Source organism: Eptesicus fuscus, chromosome 14 (assembly GCF_027574615.1).
Source record: "Eptesicus fuscus isolate TK198812 chromosome 14, DD_ASM_mEF_20220401, whole genome shotgun sequence".
NCBI lineage: Eukaryota > Metazoa > Chordata > Mammalia > Chiroptera > Vespertilionidae > Eptesicus > Eptesicus fuscus.
Genome location: NC_072486.1, coordinates 53338686 through 53361167, shown reverse-complemented (window position 1 = coordinate 53361167; position 22482 = coordinate 53338686). Strand labels below are relative to the sequence as shown.

The window sequence follows — 22482 nt, the reverse complement described above, 5'->3', positions numbered from 1 at the left end:
TGGAGATACCACCATTTTTATTTTAGGTTGCATATTCTAGGTAAAAGACTAGAAAGAAAATGAGGATGTAGTGTAAGAGTAAACTGGAAGAAACAATGAGATATTAGCAAAGATGTTAGTGTGGATCCAGCAAGTACCATTAATTTAAAAATTATAAATATTTGTCATATGTTAAGACTCCCCATGTTTAGGTAGAGGAAGGATAATGATTTTTCTTTAAAAGTTGTTTATATAACAAAAATACAATTTTTCAGGATATATAATTCTAATGGGAAGTATTGTTTTATTCCAATTCAATTAAATCTGAAAATTATTTTTAATAAAAATATAATAGAAGAAACTCAGAAATTCAAACTTGTACCTTACATTTAAATTACATAAATGTCTCACATTCAAAACTGTTATCAAGCAGTTCTGTAGGCTTTTAACTAAATACCACCATGGCATTTTTGTGCCTTGGGCAAAGTAGCCACGTAAGTACTTGGTGACTGGAAGAGCTTGGGAGGAAGATTTTCCTGAGAACTTGCTATATTGTGGAGGGGAACCCCCCCTCCCCCCAGACACTTCTCTTCATTGCTGGACCCAATGAGCAAAGAAGGCAATGTGTGCCAGCACTTTCCAGCCTGCGTGGGTAGGCAGACACCCTCAGTGAGCAAGGAAACAGAAGCCAGAAACCCAGGAGGTCAGGAAAAAGATGCAGCATTCCCTTTTCCTCTGCACCAAAACGTAGCTCTGTCTCCCTCTCATCCTCCACTTAAATAAAATAGCTTCATTTTGATAAAAATGAGTCAAGGACTGAACGTGCACTACACAGGTAGGGCATGCTGCATTTTTGTTCCGTCCCTCAGAAATTAACCAGTGGTGGCTAGGGAAAAGAGCTCCACAACAGAATCCCAGAACAGGAAAGAGAACGATGCTTGGTGATTGCAACTGCCCCATCAGATGATCAGCCACACATTGATCTGGTGGTTAGAAGGGCACAGTCGACCGGCAGACTCCAGAGCCAATCTCCCAAGCTGTAGCAGCAGTGTCTTTCCATCATGCCTGACCATCAAAAGGCCAGAACTCAGGGTCTCTCCTCTTCCTGGGACTGGGCAGACTTGTATGCACGTGGTGTTTGTGTTGAAGAAGAAACACTGGCAGCAGAGAATTCTGGTTCCTAAAACATTCTTCCCTCTTTTCTTGGATGGGAATTTCCATTCTGTTCCACATCAGCTTATGAATTGAAAATTTCATTTCTTTAAAAAAGGATCTGAGGAACAGAACTGTGTTTGATGTTAACAAATTGTACGAACACAAGACTTAAGAAATAAGAGTAGATGCTGCCATGATGGTGTGGCTACTTGAAGGCTGCAAATTCTCCTGTAGAGGGAGGACAAGAGCTAATTTTAAAAAAGTTATCTTAACCTAGGTTTCTTAATTAACCTAGACAAAGAGAAAAGCCTCACTGAAACCTCACTGAAATGTGACTAGCTGTCTATTACAAATCTAGCAACATCATCAATTTAAAAAGCAAAAATGGTTGAAACCTATGAAAGAAGACAACTTGCATAGTACATAGACTACGGTTCAATTATATCAATTAAGCAGTTTACTGCCACGTATCCAAAACGGAAACCATCCCACAAGCCACGATATTTTGAATTTAATTAAAAAAATCAATTTACAATGAATATTATAAAAATAAATATATTACTCACAATTTGGGTGTTCTTGAATATTTTCAGCTGAAAATTCTCACAAAAAAATAGTTTTAAAGTTGATTGGGGCTGCCACTTAGGGAAAAAAAAAATTTTTTTTTATAGGCACACGTGGCCTGTGGGGAAGGTCTGTTGCTTGCGTCTACTGACACTTATGGCATACAATGGGTTAAATATCATGTCTGCAGATAATTTCCTAGTTGGATTTTACATGCTATGGTTCTAATCAAGCTGAAAACCATTCCAATGAACAAAATATCTCAGAAATAGATTGTAAAATAGTAGGGTTGGTTTGCCCCTGAATTATCAACTCATTTCCATTATAATGCCACTATTAGAAAGAAGAAGCAAAAATTATCCTCATATGCAAAAGATAAAATTAAGAGGTCAAATGATTTGTCCACATTACACATTTGAGAGGAGAAAAGGAAAACCGACCCTCCATCTTCTAGTTCATTTCACCTTTTAAACTACCAACAAATTACATATAGGCACATGTCACTGGACATCATTCTCAGCATAAGAATTCTTAAAACCATGATGTCTGTTTGAGGTACAACAACACTCCTTTAGCTTACTGAATTTGGGGGCTTCATAGAAGAGCCATTATTAACCTACCATTTTGTCCACAGCTTCTACTTATAAGTAGGGGTTGGTTCCTCTTATTATATACACCATAGTTAATTTCTGGGGGGTTGGTTAATAACTGAGAACTATCAGAATTTAGTCAGCCTTAACATCATTTTTTAGTAATAGCAGCTTCTGAGGAAGATTCACTTATACACTATAAGTGAATAATGTATTCACTTATATGAATATACTGTTTAATCCAAAAGTAACCTACTCTTTTCTGATTGCTATTAGATTCTCCGACCCAGCACTGACTGACTAGGGGGCGGCGGATCAGGCCCGGAGAGAGGCCTTCAGAGAGAGAGGCAGGGTCTGATCCGTAGCCTCTGTGGCAGCCGTTGATCAGAACTTGCTTCTCTTTCTCTCCCAGCCTGGCCAACAGCTGCGCCTCCATTTCTCTCCAGGACTCCACCGGGGCTGCTGATCAGCCCCACCTTTCTGATCAGGCCCATTTGATAGGCCCAGAGACGCTGACTGGCATAGAAACTGACCAATCAGAACCAAATTGGCTGGCAGAGGAGGGCAGTTGGGGGTGAGATTAGGCTGGCAGGGGAAGGCAGTTAGGGGTGATCAGGCAGGCAGAGGCAGTTAGAGGCGATCAGGCCTGCAGGGGAGAGCAGTAAGGGGCAAGATCAGGCCGGCAGGGAAGGGCAGTTAGGGGCAACCAGGCTGGCAGGGGAGGGCAGCTGGGGGCGAGATAAGAACGGCAGGGAAGGGCAGTTGGGAGCGAAATCAGGCCAGCAAGGGAGGGCAGTTAGGGTGATCAGGCAGAGGCCGTTAGGGGCTATCAGGCAGGCAGGCAGAGAGGTTAGAGGTGATCAGGCAGGCAGGCAGAGGGGTTAGGGGCAGTTAGGCAGGCAGGCAGGTGAGTTGTTAGGAGCCAGCGGTCCCAGATTGTGAGAGGGGTGTCCTGATTGGAGTGCAAGCTAGGCTGAGGGAACCCCCCCTCCATGCACGAATTTCATGCACCGGGCCTCTAGTGTTGTTAATATTAGCAACTAGTTGAGCGCCTGTTATATATCAGTGAGGTCACTGAATACCTCATATATATTTGCATCTGATCCTCCTAATAACTCTATGAGGCAGGTGCTATTACTTCTCTTTATTTTACAAAGGAACAAGCTGGGTTTACAGTGATTAAGTAACTTGCCCAAGATCTCACAGCTAGAAAACGGAAGAGTTGTAATGCAAAGCCAGGTGCTGACTCCAAAGTCCAGGGTCTTAACAATTAACAAGCCCCTAAACAATTTTCAATAATTAATAATTCATTTTCTCATTCTGAATACGCCAGAAAATATGGTATTTACAACTTAGAATTAAAGTGAGTTATTGCCAAATGATGGGCGGGTTACCGTATTTTCTGGCGTATAAGACCCCCGACTTTTGAGAAGATTTTCCTGGGTTAAAAGGTCGTCTTATACGCAGGAAAATTCGGTATGTTAATAGAGACTCAAGAAACATTCTCATTATGGTTTGAGTACCTTATGGTTTTAAGACTGCTATTTTTTTCAGTATTTTAACAAATTTCTTAAAAGCAATTTTCAACATTACTATGAGTAGTCACTGTAGGAAGCCAATGTAAAAACAAGATTTACTTAACAGAAAATCTTCATAAAAATGCTAGAATTCATCTATTAAGTGAGAATATCAGAAAATGACAACTTTATGCCAAATCTTAGATATTACATTAAAATATAACCTGGAAAAAATCTTCAATATTTCTTATTCATTATTACAATCAGACACTCCATTTTGTTGAAGAGTGTTCTACTCCATAAACCTGAATATTAGCATTAAAAATAAAAACAAGTAGGGGGATTTGAGGGGCAATGGGGAGATAAGGACACATATGTAATACCTTAATCAGTAAAAAAAATAAAATGAAAAAAACAGCTGAGGATTAAGAAAATATATTAACAATAATAATAAAAGGGTAATATGCAACTCGACCAAACGGTGGAACAACCAGTCACTATGATGCACACTGACCACCAGGGGGCAGATGCTCAATGCAGGAGCTGCCCCTTGGTGGTCAGTGTGCTCCCATAGGGGGAGCGCCACTCAGCCAGAAGCTGGGCTTATAGCTGGTGAGCGCAGCAGCGGTGGTGGGAGCCTCTCCCGCCTCTGTAGCAGTGCTAAGAATGTCCGACTAACAGCTTAGGCCCGTTCCCGTTTAGGCTGAGGTACCCCCCCCCCCCAGTGCACAAATTTTGTGCACCAGGCCTCTAGTATTAACAATTGAGGAATCTTAATACAGGATATATGAATAATGTTGTAAAATTTTTGTAAAGCTTAAATTTCAAATGTTTAAATATTTGAAATTTCAAATTGTTAAAAATTTTGAAAAATAAAAGGAAAGGCAGACAGCAAACCACCGCCCCCCAAAAAACACACAACACATCCAAAACACCCCAAAAGCACAAACTCTTACCAACACAGTGCAAATAGAATAGCAGTAAGGCGACCACTACTGACCATCCCACCCGAGGCACTGCTTTTAATGGAATGCAATTCTTTTCAAGCTCAGACTTCAGCTCGAGAAAAAGTCAAGCACAAGAAGAACTTTGAGTTTAGGGATCAATAAACTCTTTCTATATATGTCCCTGAAATCACAGAGAAATTTAAGAAAAAGATGAGGGTAAAAGGTGATGGATCTGCTTTTTTTGGGAAAAAAAAAACTCTTCTTGCTTAGTCTTTCCTACATTATCTGGCAATCTCTATTATCCTACCTCCTGACTTATTTTATTTGAAATAAGAATCAATTGTGCTTGTGTGAAGTTATTTGAAGTGAAATACTCAGATTAAAAAAAAAATCTCGATATATTATTAACTGAAAAATCAATCAGAGGCCAAAATAAAGCTTAAAACAAATACCTCCTTTCTGGATGAGAAACAGCTAACCTCTATTTTCCATTTGACTTTATTAGGGATAGGGCAGAGAACACTTGGGAAGACCCTGTGATTTTAGATACCTCAAATATCATGGTTTATTTGAAAACTAAGACTTTTATTAACTAGTTTTAAGATATTATTAAATCACTACATTTTATTCCAGAATTGAATGCATATTTCAGTGGCTGTTCTACATATACTTTTATAAAAATTCCCCTTAAAGAGAAAATATGCTATGAAAACCTAACAATGTTATTTTGTACACAAATCAATCACTGCTTCAGATAGAAAGGGCTAGTCATTATTACCAGAATAAATCCCCATTCTTTCTTTGTGGTGACTTTTCAGGCAGTTTCAAAAGGATGAGGAACATTCTGGCATAGACACACTGAAGTGCCACAGAAATGCTCAATAATTCTCAATTAAATAAGCCTATGATTGACGAAATGCTTTAGTCATGAAGTACCCATATTCATAATACTGTATTTAAAAAAAGAAAGGCAGATCATTTCCTTAAATTGAGAGTGGCCACCTTGAGAGAAAGGCCAATGTAAGCTGGTGTGTTAAATAGTTATTATCTAGAGAGGATGATTTTAACAACTGACTTGGTATTTAAATAGCTAGTACACTATTGTAATATCAGAAAATAAACAAACCTGAAACATTTGATTAGATGCTATGATACCTAAACTACTTAAAATCAAGAAGACAAATCTCATTCCTCATCATTGACTACTAAAACCTCTAAAATGTGAAACAAATTTTATGAAAAGGCTGCCTCCTGAAGAAGGAAACCAACGTTAATGAAAATATATCAGGTCCTGGGTTTTAGGGAAGAAGTCAGTTACAAGAGAATGAATGTCCTTCTGTTGCGATTAACTAGTTAAAGTGATTACCTTTACAAAAGGTTAGGAAAATAATGTTTTTCTTTATTTGGAGACTATATCTAAAAACTTAGTATAAAACAAACAACAACAGAAAGGTAAACTACCATATATCATTCTAATGCTTCCTATTTCTCCAGATCCATGTTATCTAAACATCTCACCTGCTATTTTTAATGTTCTTCCACTAACCTTCCCAGTGGGCCCCATTTGGAAAGAAGAGAGTTACTATGAGACCCTTTGAAGGCATGTTTCAATGTTTATGGGATAGCAGTTCTAGGAGCTTAGCTTTGAATGCCCTCTGGCAAAGGAGACTGACAAAGAAGGAAAGGAAAGAATGCAGATGGTGAGGACTGTTCAGGTGGTTAATGTTGGGAGGAAAAAAGAGAGTGTACAAAGAAAGAAAGATAAAAGTGAAGCAAGTATACTGGAGAATTACAGAAACAGCTCGATCAATAAAAAGACCCTTTGACTCTTGTGCCTCAAAATGTCCGTCTTTGAGCATTCCATACAGCAAGTCAACTTTGTTAAAACTTTGTTAGCTACTTGCTTGCTATTCAATTTGTGAATAAAACCCCACTTAATAGTTACTAATAACTGTATTTTTAGTGTCACTAGAGGACTTAGAAATCATGCACTTTGATGTTTTCCAACATGTTACATTATCTTGTCTTTCTTATTCTTTAAAATATGAGAAACTTCTTTTTCACTACTCTTGCCTAAACTAAAAACCATGAATCAATTTCTAAAAACATGAATGACATTACTTATCTGAAGCTACCCAAATGAGGAGCAAAAGGTATGCCATACTTATCACTGCGTGGTTTTCCTGGATGAAATCTAATTTATGCAAATACAAAAAGTATTTGAAAAATTTGTGGTACTTAAAAACTACGTTATTACTAAAGTCTTTCCAATTTTCTTTACTGGCTTCAAAGAAGGATAGCATTTAGGCAGATGTTGTCTGTGAGCTTGAATAACTTTGAACTGTCAGCTATATTTAGAAATCAGTACAAATTCAAGTTGAATAAATAAAGATGTACTGAAGAGGCTGGCGTTGGTCCTTAGGCTGACTCTGAACGAGAGATGTCAATTTCTTTGATAGGAGGACAGCAATGCTTCTTCCCAGTAAGATTATGGTTCACAGTGAGAATATACTGACTGTCACATTACAGTCATTGTCTACACAAGACAGTGTAAGCATGAGAAAGCGTTAACAAATACTTTGTACCATGGAACACATACAAAAAGAATGGCATTCTTTCATAATAAGTAGAATTGCTGGGCAAAGAATATAAGGAGCGCAGAAGTTTATGAGACACATGCTAAAAGAGGCACCACAAGAGGTAAGATAGTTTAAAGCAACAATTAAAAAAAAAAAATCCATTACCCGGTGTTTGGCAAACAAAGATATCTAAAAGAAAAACAAACCTAACAGTTCTCACAGGATTCTGTGAAGCTTTTGGGGGAAAGAGGAGGCAGTGCATTTGTAAGGAAATTAGGCTTCTATGTAAGATATCCTTAATATATAAAGAAACATCTATACAGAACTCCAGCTTATAACATTTCCCCACTTAAGATGCAAAGTTAAACCATGTTACTCATGTCAAGCATGCCACTTCTCAGCAACAGCTATAGTTACCTGCACCCATAATTTATAAAAAGAAATTTGGTTTAGTATATTGCTTTAAGGGAATACAGGACAGGACATTCACACTTTCCAAATTGTAAGAAAAAGAAATAGTTACAGAAAAATGTTAAGAATAAAACAAATTTACTCATTTTTAGTGACTTCCTGAATGCAATCTGTCTGGTCTGCCTAACTTGACACAGGCTAACCTATTGTCAACCTCCCACCTACACACACGTGCACAGGAGTGCTGCTATTCTTGGGAAACCCTAACAGATGGGCAGTAGCTAATGACAAAAGGTGCATGGGAAAAGTTTAATTGAAGTTTAATAATCAGAATAACCAAGTAAACAAAACAAACTTGGAATAGGAAATAAAACATCTGGAAAAGGCTTTGCACATTTTTAGCAATGTCTGCATTTTAAACACTTGGAAATTGAAAATCCAATGCTAAGTGTAAATTTTAGATGGGGAAAAAATTACGTTTTTAAACACGTTTTAAAACACATTGGCTTACCTTAAAAAAATTCTATTCAATTTAACAAATATATAAGCACACATATGTTCATTTTCCTTTGTGCCTACCCTCCAACACTCTCTCATACATTTAATTTGTTTCAGTGGACAGGAAACGCACCATATCCCCCTGCCTGGATGGGTGTTTTTGGAGAAGCACAAGCATATAGACTAAAATCCTCTGTTTGGAAGCCAGCCCGATTCAAGGAGGGTTCTGATGCACTGCGGTGAATTTTTGGCAATGAGCGGGCCAACAGCTCAATAGAGGCAAGAATCTAAAAAAGAAAGAAAGAAAGAAGAATGAAAATCTAGGTGGTATTAATCTTTAAGACCCCCGTCATACTTTATAGCAGCGGTTCTCAACCTTTCTAATGCCACGACCCTTTAATACAGTTCCTCATGTTGTGGTGACCCCCAACCATAAAATTATTTTTGTTGTTACTTCATAACTGTAATTTTGCTACTGTTATGAATCGTAATGTAAATATCTGTGTTTTCCGATGGTCTTAGGCTCTACAGCAGCGGTTCTCAAACTGTGGGTCGCAACCCAAAGTTTGAGAACCGCTAGCAGGTTCGCCTAAGACCATCGGAAAACACAGATATTTACATTTGCTACTGATTCATAACAGTAGCAAAATTACAGTTATGAAGTAGCAACGAAAATAATTTTATGGTTGGGGGTCACCACAACATGAGGAACTGTATTAAAGGGTCGCGGCATTAGAAAGGTTGAGAACCACTGCTTTACAGGAAAGCATCTAAAATCTTACATAGACATTCAACATATTTTAAGGTATAAAGAAACAAGTTATGACTTTTCAAGGCATACAGTGTGGTAATGTATGTACATAATCATGAGACATATATAAAGGGCTTAGTACAATGCCTGGTATATAATAAGTACTAAATAGAATTTTAGCAGCTATTATTATTATTACTATTATTATTTTCTGAGCTACCAAAAATCTTAAAAAATATATTTTTATTGATTTCAGAGAGGAAGAGAGAGATAGAAACATCAATGATGAGAGAGAATCATTGATCAGCTGCCTCCTCCACGCCCCCTACTGGGGATTGAGCCTGCAACCCAGGCATGTGCCCTGACAGGGAATCAAACCTTTAACCTCCTGGTTCATTGGTCGATGCTCAACCACTGAGCCACATAGGCTGGGCCTAACTCTTTAAAATCCTATCTAATAAAAGAGTAATGTGCAAATTGACCATCACTCTAACACATAAGATGGCTGCCCCCATGTGGACACAAGATGGCCACCACAAGATGGCCAGCAGGGGAGGGCAGTTGGGAGGGACCAGGCCTGCAAGGGAGGGCAGTTGGGGGCGATCAAGCCTGCAGGGGAGGGCAGTTAGGGGTGACCAGGCCAGCAGAGGAGGGAAGTTAGGGGTGACCGGGCCTGCAGGGAAGGGCAGTTGGGGGGGAACCAGGCCTGCAGGGGAGGGCAGTTGGGGGGGGGGGGACCAGGCCTGAAGGGGAGGGCAGTTAGGGGCAATCAGGCTGGCAGGGGAGCAGTTAGGCATCAATCAGGCTGGCAGGGGAGTGGTTAGGGGGTGATCAGGCTGGCAGGCAGAAGTGGTTAGGGGCAATCAGGAAGGCAGGCAAGCGAGCAGTTGGGAGCCAGCAGTCCTGGATTGTGAGAGGGGTCCCAGATTGGAGAGGGTGCAGGCTGGGCTGAGGGACACCCCCCCATGCACAAATTTCGTGCACCAGGCCTCTAGTTAAACTATAATCTTTATAATGGTTAGCATAAAGGTAAGAAGTAAGCAATGTTATTACAAGCATATTGCCCTGGCTTGTTTGGCTCAGTGGATAGAGTGTCGGCCTGCGGAGAGGGTGTGCAGGAGGCAGCCAATCAATGATTCTCTCTCATCATCGATGTTTCATTCTTTCTCCCTCTCCATTCCTCTCTGAAATCAATAAAAATATATTTAAAAAATTACAAGCATATCACACAAATAAAAATTCAAATAATATGGAAAAGTATAAATCTTACCTCCCAGGGTAACCACTGTTAAAGAGTCTATAATTTCTTCAGGACCTTTCTTATGCATAAACATGCACATATGAAAACAGACCCCACCCTCACACTCAACAGCATTTAAAGTAGTGTCTCACACATTTTTCTGTGTTGCTTGTTCCCTTATTGATATGCATGCCATCTGCAGAGCCTACCTTGGCCTTTATGTCTTTACTTTTTCCTTTTACACCGCATAAACATTCTTGTACATATCTGAATACTTGTGGAAGCAGGTTCTGTAGTACAGGTTTTTAGGAGTGGAATTATCAGAGCAAAGCGTATATGTAATTTAAGCTTATGGATTTTACCAAGTCCAATCAAAAGTCCTAACCAATTTACAGGCCACCAATACTGTTAAATTGAAAAGGAAGGCTCTTCCCCCTTCCCAACACTGTGCCCCATGCTGCCTATTGCCAATCGAGGGGCAAAAATAAAAAACAGATTTCACTATTGTATTACTCTGCATTTTAATGACTATCACTGAACTCTTAACATTTAGTCCTAAGTTCATTTACCATTTGTATTTCTTTTGTGAATTGTCAGTTCATACCCTCTGCTTATTTTCTATTGATTATCTTTTATTTATTGATTTGAAGGAGCCATTTGTATACTATAAATATTTAATCTTTGCTATACATGCTATAATTATTTTTCTCCATGTTTATCTTTCAATATTATTTTTACTACATAAAAGTTTAAAATCTTTTAATGGAGTCATACCTGCTAATCTTTTCCTTTATAACTTCTGGATGTTATCTCTTACTTAGGAAAGCCTTTCCTACTACCTCAAGGTTATAAAAATGATTTCATTTGTTTATAGTTTTGTTTTTAACATGTAAATCTTTAGCTACTTGAAATTTATGTGTATAATGTGAAAAGAGATCCTTTAATGAAAATTAAAAAATATTAGTTAAAAGGGGCTTCAATAGTCTGGAAAATTCATGGATGCATTTCATTTTCTGATACCATGAAAAGAATGAAATGTTATTTATATTAGGAATACAGACATCTTAATACTTTAAATACTTTTTACTAAAAGTGGGCCTAAGTATGTAATTTGCATTATGAATGTACATCAACTGTGTTAAATAGCAAACCCTAGCACCTGGGATGTGAAAAGAAGATGGTGTGGGGTCCTGCTGACACTGGCCAACAATATGGACTTTACTTTGATATCCTTAAAGCAGTGATTTTCTGGGTAAAAACACACATACACACAAAAACAACTCTTCCTCAAAAGAAGAGTAATTTAGAATTCCAATTTGTAAAACATGTATTTATCCAGCCAACCAGTTAGCATCCCCTCCCCGCTCTGAGATGGCCCCTGAGAGATTTGATAAAACTATAAATTCTATCTTTAATTCTTGAGATGGGGATAAAAGATTCACTCATTCCTGTAACAGTGGCCTTTGTCTAAGAAACTCAGTTAGGGGTGGGTATTCAAAGGCATAGGTTTAGAAAGGACCAACTCAGTAATTATGGGAGCTGAGTAACTGTGGGAATCAGCACTTCCACTTGAAAACTGTATTGGTTGATTGAGACACATTTATACTGTTTTGCCAGGAACTTCCTAAGCACCATAAAACACTGCCAGTGGGATGCTATGTCACAATATCTACTATAACTAACTTTCTAAGCTTATTCAGGTAATTAGTTCCAGTTTGTGAGGCTTATTGAAAGATCATTAACTTAAGGGCTTTAGCCTTACAACATAAACAGGTAAGAAGCAATGGAAAATTTCCAAAAATCAGAGAAAGGCAGCCAGTGCTGACAGCTGCTATTTCCTTTAGCCCCAGGTGGAAATGCCCCTCAAAAAGGCCTAGTATTAAAGGGAAGTTTGGAATCTGTTTATTTTGCCATCAAAAAAATTAAAGCAGCAATTCTCAAAGTATGGTCTGTGGAAAAACGATTTTCATCATAAACTAAGATATTACTTGCCTTTGTTACTGTCATTGTTTTATTTTTTTAATTAATCCTCACCTGAGGATATTTTTCTCATTGATTTTCAGAGAGAGTGGAAGGCAGGGAGGGAAAAGCGGGGAGAGAGGGGAGAGAAGGCGAAAGAGAGAATTTTTAAATATTTTAAAAACTTAGTTGAAAACATAGTTTTAAATTCTAAAATTGTAATTACTATATAGAAAAGCTCTTTTGGGGGGGGGGGTCTTTAAGCATTTTAAAGTGTGTAAAAGGGTTATGATACCAAAACATTTGAGAATGGTTAGGCAAAAGCCAAATCTTTCTGAATAGTGTGAAGTGGGATCCCAAGTTTTTAGGTGTGCCACTGTCCAACCTTTATGAAATCATCTCTGTGTTTACTTATTTGGAGTCTGCACATAATCACATGGGATCCAAACCCATGAAATATAAACTGTGTGCTCTAAAAAGTGCTTAAAAAAAATCTGCATTTGAATATTAGCCTGTTCTTTTAGGGAACATAGAGTTTTTTCTTACTTGGGGAAAGAGTGGTCTCTCATCTCTTTTCTTTTTTAGGCACTCTGCCATTAATCTCTTCATGGCTTTTGGACAGTTACTTCGTACCTTACTGAGATCTGGAGATAGATATCCTCGTCCCACCATAAAAATTATCTGGGAAGAAAAAATAGGCAAATCATAAAACTTGTAGATTAGCTGAAAAAGGCATAAAGATTGAAAATTCAACAAGCTATGCACTTAAGATGTATACTTTTCTGTTTGCACATTACACTTCAATAAAAAATTTAATAACATAATGCTAATACTCTGATGCCTACATATAACTGGGAGCCAATACTTCATGGACTGCAAACTGAAATCTTCATGACTCCTGGACTACTGTTAAGATTCCCTAATTGCTCCCATGCTCCAGTTGCCTTATCCAATCCATTTTCCACAGGTAGGATCATCATTCTAAAACACAGACCAGATTATGCCTCTTTTCTACTTAAATAATTTATTGGGCATCATACTAAGCCCTTTATACATATGTAGCAGGAACCAACAAAGTTAACTTTTTAGTTTTAACATCAGCATTTTAAATTCTTCTGGTGAGGAAACTCTAATGGGGCATTTACAGTTATATAAATCTGAGAATCAGAGACTCCTCCAGAAAGAACTAAAGTTCTGTTTAAAAAGTAAAAAGATTTGTCTTCCCTTTGCAGAGATTTGTAATTTTTCTAATTTCTTAATTTTCAGCTCTTTTGAAGGTGGACGGAGACAGATGTTAGGAGTCTTGTGACTTAGGGAGGAAAGAGGGGTTTTACTCTTAGAGGGAACTGGTCCAATAGGGGCAGACTGGAGGCTGAGGTAGAGAGCTCCTTGTTACAGGGCAGAGCTGATAATTTTAAGAAAGTCAAGACTGATATCCTACTTTATGTTATTTCCTGTTTGGTGATGTAATAACCCTTGTTAACTATAAGCTGATTTGGCTAAGCACCACTAAAATGAAAGTATAAAGCTTATTCTTTTCCCACTTTACAAGTTACCTCTTACCAGTACGGAATTTCACTATAGTGCACAGCGCTCCAGGGTGTAAAACTGCTGGGGTACCAAAGGGACACTTCCAAATACTGGTGTCTAACTGTGCTCCAATGAATGGGCAACATTCCCTTTACAAGGCAGTTGGTTTGCAATTCTTCGCTTTCAGTAAAATTAATTGAATTGTCAGCTGACTATTAAAATAACTATTAATGACAAGTTATTATGTAATTTTTGAATTCAAGAAATGAATTCAAATAACTGAGTGATATGGTGTATGGTAAAGAATAATCTTGCCCACGTAGAGGGCTGGCCTTTGCCTTTGGCTCCTGGGAAGTAATCCCTAGCCCAGTGATGGGCAACCTTTTGAGCTTGTTGTGTCAAACTTCGCCAAAAAACTGAGCATAACTCGGGTAGTGTGTCACTTTGAGGAAAAAAACATTATTTCGCAAATGTTTCATCCTCAGGAGCAGCAAATGTTTCATCCTTGGCATGCGGCCGCCTTAGCGGCCGCGTGTCACCAAAAATGGCTACACGTGTCAGTGCTGACACGCGTGTCATAGGTTTGCCATCACTGCCCTAGCCTCTTGTGCCTGATAAGGGTGTCTTTGTTTACCTGGGGCCCTGGGAGATGTCAGATAGTCTATGCTATGAATGTGATTTATAGAGGGGGCTTAGACTCAAGTGGTATCAGCTTGCCCTCTGAAAGCTATGGTTGGCCACAGCAGTGGTCAAGCGTATCTGCGTGACCCAGTAACAACTCTGAATTCCAAGGCTCGAGTGAGAGTCTCTGTTTGGCAATACTTCGTGCGTGTTGTCACACATTGCTGCCAGGAGTAGTGTTGTCCACAATCCCATTCGGAGAGGACAACTGGAACCTCTACACGTGGAATTCTCCTAATGCTGCCCTATGTGCACTTTCCCTGGACGGATTTTAATTTGTTTCCTTTTCTTGCAACAAACTATCTGTGACAATTAACAACTTTCAGTGAGTTCTGTGAGACTTAATGAATTACTGAACCTGAAGGTGGTTTGGGGACCACTGAACTCTGCATACATTATAATGAAACTCCTGATTTTCTTAGCTTCTTACTTATTTGAACAATATTTCTCAATGCTTATTTCTTTAAAAATAAAACAAGGAAAAGGACTGATGCTAAGTCCAGCTCATTCTAGCAAAAGTCATATTTATCCACAGATTCATAAATAAAATTTAAAAAGCCCCATGTTGTTCATTAAGATACACATTCCCAATAAAATTTTACCTTAAATGTTTCTTAAATAATAAAAACTTATCTCCACCACTTATACATTGATAGTTATTAATAACGGAATAAGTAAAAATTTAAAAATAGCATTCAGAGCTGATAAAAATCATAGGAATATTTTTTAAATTCTAAATTTAAATAGTAATACAAGTAGTTCAAAGAAGAAAAAAAAGAGCCATGTAAAACTTTCAAAAATTAATGAAGAGTTTTTGTATTTTTTTAAAGAAGTGATGGTAGGCATCAAATCAGCATGGCTTTTATGTTTTATTAGGCACTTTTAAAAGAAGGCTATAATGGCTTTATTTTGAAATGTTAATATAATACACTGGCAATTACATTCTTTGTAATTATTTAAACTTAAGAGAGAGTCTTTCTTGGATGTAATTCATGGATAGAAGATTCAAGTGGCACATTTACTAGTAAATCAGTGGCTTGGTTTGAAATTCTGGGACTGGTTATTTTCATTCTCAATCCACACTCAGCACTCCTGGCATCTCCACCTCTTCATTCACTCCTCTGTATATATCTGTTTATCGTCAGTATCACACACCTGCACTGCCTCAACAGAACTGTAAACTCCACTAAGAGCTCAGCCTGTGTTTTATTCATATCTGTATCCCTCTATATCACACAGTGCTTTGCATATAGTATCAAAAATTTTTTATTGAAATAATTTTTGTGTTGATAAGACAATGGTACTTATCATTTCCTGTCTCTTGAGATCTTGTGCTTAGTATCCAGCCACCAGGCTATGAGAAAGTCCAAGTTTCCCATGAAAAAATCCTCACATAAAGACCCAGATGGAGAATAACTGAGGACTCTGGCTGGGCTTCCCCCACCTGACAGCTAGTGCCCCCTTGTCAGGTTTGTGAATGAGCCACTTTGGAAGCAGATTCTTCCTCACTGAATCTACCCCAGATAATACCATGTGAGACAGATAAACCTTCCTCACTGAGAGAAGCCCAAATTGCAGATGGATAAGTTGCTTAAGCCACTATGTTTTGGGTGGTTTGTTGTACAGCAATAATAACTGGAATACACTTGAAATAACAGATAAATGCAATGTTATTTATTTCTAAGATGACACGGCACTTCTGCTCCAAGAAAAGAAAGCCCTGAAGGTAGATAGTTAATGAGCACATTATACTAGTAAATCTCAACTTAGTAAGAAGCTGTACTGAAAGAGGGAAGAATACAGTAATAAGAGAACAAACTGGAATCATACAGAGAAAAAAAATGACAAAACAATTTCTCAGATTTCAGCACTAGGGTAACTAAAGTAAAAGGTATGCTACCCTGCAAAGTAACATAGGCTGGTCATCCCTTAAGGAGCTAAGAGACCTGTTTTAGTAAAGATCCTGATTTTTATAACTGGAAGGAATTCTTTAGTCAAATTTCTTATTTTTATAATTGGAAAACGAACAAACAAAAAACCCCACACACAAAACATACACCTACAGAGGTAATGTGACCAGGTTATGCAGGTTGTGAATCCAGGGTCTGCCATTACATCATGCTACTTTACCAGAGTCCTGCCTTGAATTTACTGCCATTAAAACTGCCACCTCTGGCCGAAACTGGTTTGGCTCAGTGGATAGAGCGTCGGCCTGCGGACTCAAGGGTCCCAGGTTCGATTCGGTCAAGGGCATGTACCTTGGTTGCGGGCACATCCCCAGTAGGGGATGTGCAAGAGGCAGCTGATCGATGTTTCTCTCTCATCGATGTTTCTAACTCTCTATCCCTCTCTCTTCCTCTCTGTAAAAAATCAATAAAATATATATATATATATATATATATATATATATATATATATATATATAACAAAACAAAACAAAAAAACCTGCCACCTCTGACTATAGGGGTGAGAGCATGGGGGAATGGTTTCTGTTATATAGTAAAGAAGCAGCTTTCTCATCTACCATGAAAAAGAACAATATTCCTAGATTTTCAAGCAGAAGTCAATCTGAGAGCCATGGACATCAAAGTATAAGAGAAGGAAAGAAAATCAAATCAAAGGGATGGTATGAGCAATGACTGTGGTTACACTTCATTGAGGATGACTAGAGTTAGCAACTCAGGAGGGAGTTTCACAGAAAATGCCATTGGAAGAAAGCAGACTAGATGATAATGAAGAATGGTAATGGGAAGAATATATCATTCCTTTTTTTTCTTTTAATAGTTTTTGCATTTTTATTTTATTGGTTTTATAGAGAGAGGGAGAGGGAAAAAGGGAGAGAGAAACATCGTTTAGTCGCCTCCCTTATGCACCCCAACCAGGGATTGAACCACAACCTGGATACGTGCCCTGAATTGAACCCGAAACCCTTCGGTGCATGGGACAATGCAACAATCAACTGAGCCACAGCAGCCAGGGCAGTATATGGTTCTTTTACCTCCATTTTCTTTATCAAATACTTAACTTGGTTTTAGACTGGCAAATTCCACAAGCCTCTAACTGTACTACCAGAAAGAGCTAACTAATAAAGGCCTTATACCCTTCTGATGGTCACTCACTTATTTCTCTCAGGAAAGGAAGCCCTTGCCACATCACTTATTATACTCCCATGGAGGACAAAGTGCCTAAAATGCCAAGAACTCTGGGATGCTTTCATCCATATTTTGGAGATAATAATACTTGTTTCATAATATAATTTTATTGTTTTATTAAAATAAGTATATTCACTTGCAAATGGATGTCATCTAAGTTCACAAATTTTTATTATTTGTAGTTATCTATGGTAAATCAACAAACACTAAACTGTAATTCCCACGTAATTCCTTTAGAGAAATACTTTGCATAGGAAAAGTGAACATGGCACGGGGATTATGCTATTTGGCTGAGGAAATGAGACAGTAAAAGGCAGAGCTCACAAATCTTGCTAATTAGAGACAACAATCTTGCTACTCAGATTGCCGTCATCAGTACCTCAGGGATCTCGAATATGTCACGAGTACAGTAAGTAATATGTTTCAGTTATATCCTTCAGCTAGTATTTTGGTCCATCCTGAATTTAAGTTTCATGCAGGCTTAAAATATCAGATCATCAAAAGCTAGGCCACAGATTTTTTTTAATACTCAAAGCTAAGTTTCAACATTCTAAAGATATGAAATAGTTAAAAAGACTAAACAGCAACTAAAAAATTAGTTTTGTGTTGAGTTGGGTAGAAATATAGCCATTAAAAAATTTTTCAAAATATAGAATTAAGACCGCTATTGGGTAAGGGCCACATGGTAATTCAATGAGCACATACCAAGTACATGATAACTTAGATTATTTTTATGACATCACATTGATAGTGGTAGTTCTTACTGAGAGACCTACTCAGAGCTATCACCAAAAAGATTGGTAGTTGAGCTCTTGACTAAAACACACACTATTTAATGAAGTGACACATTTATGTATAAAACTACCATTTCACTATGTTGGGAGGTTATGATGAAACATATAAAATATCTGCACTTTTTCTTTTTAACTCTTTATATTGGTGATTCTCGACTTTGGTCTGTTATCAGGATTCCCTGGGAAACTTATTACAAATGGAGGTGCTTGGACCCCATCCCATCGAATCAGAATCTGCTCCAGCATCTCCACTTTTTAAAACAAATTACTCAGGTGATTCTGATACAAACCACAGTATAAAGTATAAACATTATTCTTTTTTGTTGTTGTTAATCCCCACCCAAGAATATTTTTCCATTGATTTTTAGGAAGAGTGGAAGAGAGAGGGGAAGACAGAAACATCGATGTGAGAGAAACTGTTGATTGGTTGCCTCCTGCATGAGCCCTGACCAGGGTACGGGCCAGGGAAGAGCCTGCAACCAACAACCAAGTTACGTGCCCTTGACCGGAATTGAGCCAAACCGGCTAGGGCATGTATGAATATTATTTAATCACAGTTTATATGTCAATTATTGTTTTGTAATATATTAACAGTGTGCTGCAATCTCTCTCTCTCTCTCTCTCTCTCTCTCTCTCTCTCTCACTCACACACACACACACACACACACACACACACACACACACACAAACACACACAAACTTACTTTTAAAATGTTGAGGTATACAAGGTAATTTCAGTAAAGACAATTCCTTTTCTTGGCCAGTGTTAAAAGCCTAGGTGAATTTAATATTACTGGGATAGAAAAGGCAAAGATTTGCATATGGTTACATTAGTATATTTGGGAAGGTAAGGGACAGAGAACAGGTACTTAGGAAGAGAGAAGTAAAAATATTCCCTCCTACTAGAATTCTCATTATAGAAAAATGAAAGCATGATGTCACAGTTCTTCCATTTACCTAGTTTTAAAAATTAAACAAAATGGAGAAAGCTTAATAATTTTAAGAATTTGATATAAAGAAGTTCATGGCTGAGTACCTGCTCAGGTAGCACACTCTGTGATACAATGAAATAAAGGTATACAGCCCAGATGCTGTAGTAGCAGAGCTCATGTTCCTAACCGCGTGCCATGGTCAAGAAACATGAGGTACAGTCATTGTTGTGTCTCTAGTTTCAGAAGATCAAGAATTTCACTCCATTACACTTAATTAAGAATGAAGCCCAGCTGGTGTGGCTCAGTGGTTGAGCATTGATCCATGAACCAGGAGGTCACGGTTTGATTCCGGGTCAGGGCACATGCTCCAGTTGCAGGCTCGATCCCCAGTAGGGAGCATGCAGGAGGCAGCCAATTGATAATTCTCTCTCATCATTAATGTTTCTTTCTCTCTCTCTCTCTCTCCTTCTCCCTTCCTCTCTCTGAAATCAATAAAAACATATTTTTTAAAAAAGGTCTCTTTCTGTAATGTATTGACTTTAAAAAAAAAAAAGAATATTTCAAGGAAAGGCCTTACATGCTGCTATCACTATCAAAAGTATTCAAAAGGTATCTAAACTGGTGACAAGGACCCAGAGGTCTATCCCTCATATGTATCCAGAACTTAACACTTCTTTTCTACAATGAATTGGAACTTGATATAAATAGTAAAATAAACCACAAGAGATGATAAATATTTACCTGGTCCCTGTTGTTGATGTTTGAATAAGGTAATTGTCCAGTCATCAATTCATACAGAACAATCCCAAATGCATATACATCTGACTGAAAGCTATAAGGGTTTTTGTCTTGCATTCTGATTACTTCTGGTGCCTGTTAGAAAATAAAAAGAAAAATATTCTTGTTTATTCTTCTTCACTTTAACTGAATAAAGACTGAAAACCAAACTATTATGATTCCCAGAAAAATGCTCTTATCATTAAATAACCCACCTAATATGTAATTAATTTTCTTACTAGTAGTCAAAGAAATATAACTGATTAAGAAAGAGTAAAAATATGCCCTGTAAACTCTAAAAGAGGCAGTGTTAGCTGAGATTCTATCTGTATTACTAGTATTTTTATAATTTTAGCAGCTGCCCTCTTTTTACACAAAATATCATCATTGCTATTTGAATTCTTCCCTTGACTTATCTACCAAGAATCAGTTCCTACTTCCCATTCATGATTCAGCAAATAAATACTACACCTGTGGTTGTAAGATGTTTGGGAGTAGCACAACCACTTTGGCAAGTGCCTTAGAATTTAAGTTTTCCCATTGGTACAAATGATTCTCCTCATCTAAGGACACCTTAGATAATAATGGCAAAATTTCAAGACTGATAAACTCAAATCCCTTTCCTGCCTCCAAAAATTGTATAAACATGCCAAAGATGTCTTATTAACAAAAGCAATAGGCAGTGGGTAGATTTAATAGAAGGTGGAATGAAAAATATTTTTGCTCCTGCTTCTTGGGCAAAGATATAGACCAAATCATATTTGCTATATACATTTTTGTACATTTCAGTCACTGTATTCTACAGGTAGATTTCTTATTGGCTACTTACTTGAAATACAACAAATGGTTGGTTAAATATTAGCTTTAAACAGTTCTTTCACCTTGAATCTTCTGTATTGTTTCATTTGGAAGGAATCAAATAAATTGAAGGGTATTAATAAAAACTCTGTGAAAACATTAATTTGATACCAAAACCAGGACTAACTGTAAAAAGGTCAAGAGTAAGGACAAGAGTCCTGGTTACTGGTCAGAGTAAGGCAAGTGAGACTATCTCACAAGGCAGGGAATAATAGCACTGAGCCTCACCTGGAGATCAGAATCACCTGTGAAGCCTTGAACCTCTCAAGGTCCAGACTGCATTTCAGCCCAATAACACAACATCAGAATCTGGGGATACATTGGTTAGTTTTTAAAGTTCCCTAGATGTTTTTAATTCTCAACCAAAGTTGAGAACCATTGATGGAAGATGTGTGGGAGGGAGATCCTAATAAGAGTGAAAGGATAGGGTTAAAGGGAAGGTTGTATCTACTTGTTTTTGTCTTACACTTTACTGATATTGCTTTTATAGTACAAAATAAGCCACATACAACTGTGATGTAATGAACAAACCAGAAAACTGAGAGGCTGGTTATGATACAGACATAATTTTCAAAGCCAGAACACAATTTCTGTGAGGGACAGAGTAATAAATCAATTGAAAAGTTGCCTTTAAAATTTATTTTTTACCTCACTGTTGTTGATAGATGACTTGATAAAAAGTTGTATGTCATCTATTTACAATTTATGCATTCTTAATCCTGTTAATTTAGTGTTTTAATTTGCAAAACATTTTTTTACAAAGTTTTCTTTCTCTTCTAAGCTATAAATAAAACAAGGCTGAGAAGACTATTGTAAATAATTCAGAGCATTATATAACCTTGGTTCTGACCAAACTCTTCTTTCCTAGCCTATGGATGTTCTAAATTTGTTTCTGAAGGCAATGTCAACCCCAAAAGATTTATTCAACAATTAAATGTACTATTGGCTAATCTCTCATCTTCAAACTCAGTTTGGGGAAATAAAAGATGAACCCATCTATCTAGGTATCAACAAAAAAGAAACTAGAACAAAATATAAAACTTCATGTATAATAATCCACTAAGGTCTTTGAATAAAGACAAACCCAAACACTTGACTAAGCCTCTCTCCCCCACACTAGTTTAAATAAATACACCTCTAAAACGTGTATCAATTATTTCTTTATAATTTTAATGATTTTGCAATTTCAGTATTTAAAAATCTGTTGCACCCTCCTTAGGATACACTGCTGTCTTTCTTAAAAGGTGTGTTAAAGGTGCCTGAGATTTGCATTATAATTACTAATTAGCCTCTTGTTTATAATTATGTATTAAAACAATTAAACATATATTAAAGAAAAATTCTTCCCAGCTCTAAATACTGAATCTTAGAAATAGAAATGGCTTTAGAAATCCACTAGTCCAACCCAACATTAAAGATGGAGACTTGGAGGCAGTTAAGAAAGGTGCAGATAAGAGTCACACAGAACATTACAGTACACACCTCCTAACTCTTAAGTTCAATCCCCCTCCCACCTTGCAGCTTGCCCTAATTTCAGTTATTACAAGAAATCATAGCTCAATTTAACC

General features: G+C 37.5%; 1 protein-coding gene across 3 annotated transcripts in view; it reads right to left on the bottom strand.

The window, feature by feature from the left end:
• Positions 1–22482, bottom strand: part of BRAF (B-Raf proto-oncogene, serine/threonine kinase) — a 129729-nt gene continuing 107247 nt past the window's right edge. For all 3 annotated transcript variants that reach the window (XM_054726046.1, XM_054726047.1, XM_008150468.3), the window contains 4 exons: positions 20021–20152; positions 12737–12871; positions 8374–8527; positions 1–1362 (listed from right to left, as the gene is read on the bottom strand). In XM_054726046.1, coding sequence (XP_054582021.1) covers positions 1340–1362; positions 8374–8527; positions 12737–12871; positions 20021–20152 — 444 coding nt within the window. In that variant the 3' untranslated portion in view covers positions 1–1339. The remainder of the gene's footprint in view (positions 1363–8373; positions 8528–12736; positions 12872–20020; positions 20153–22482) is intronic.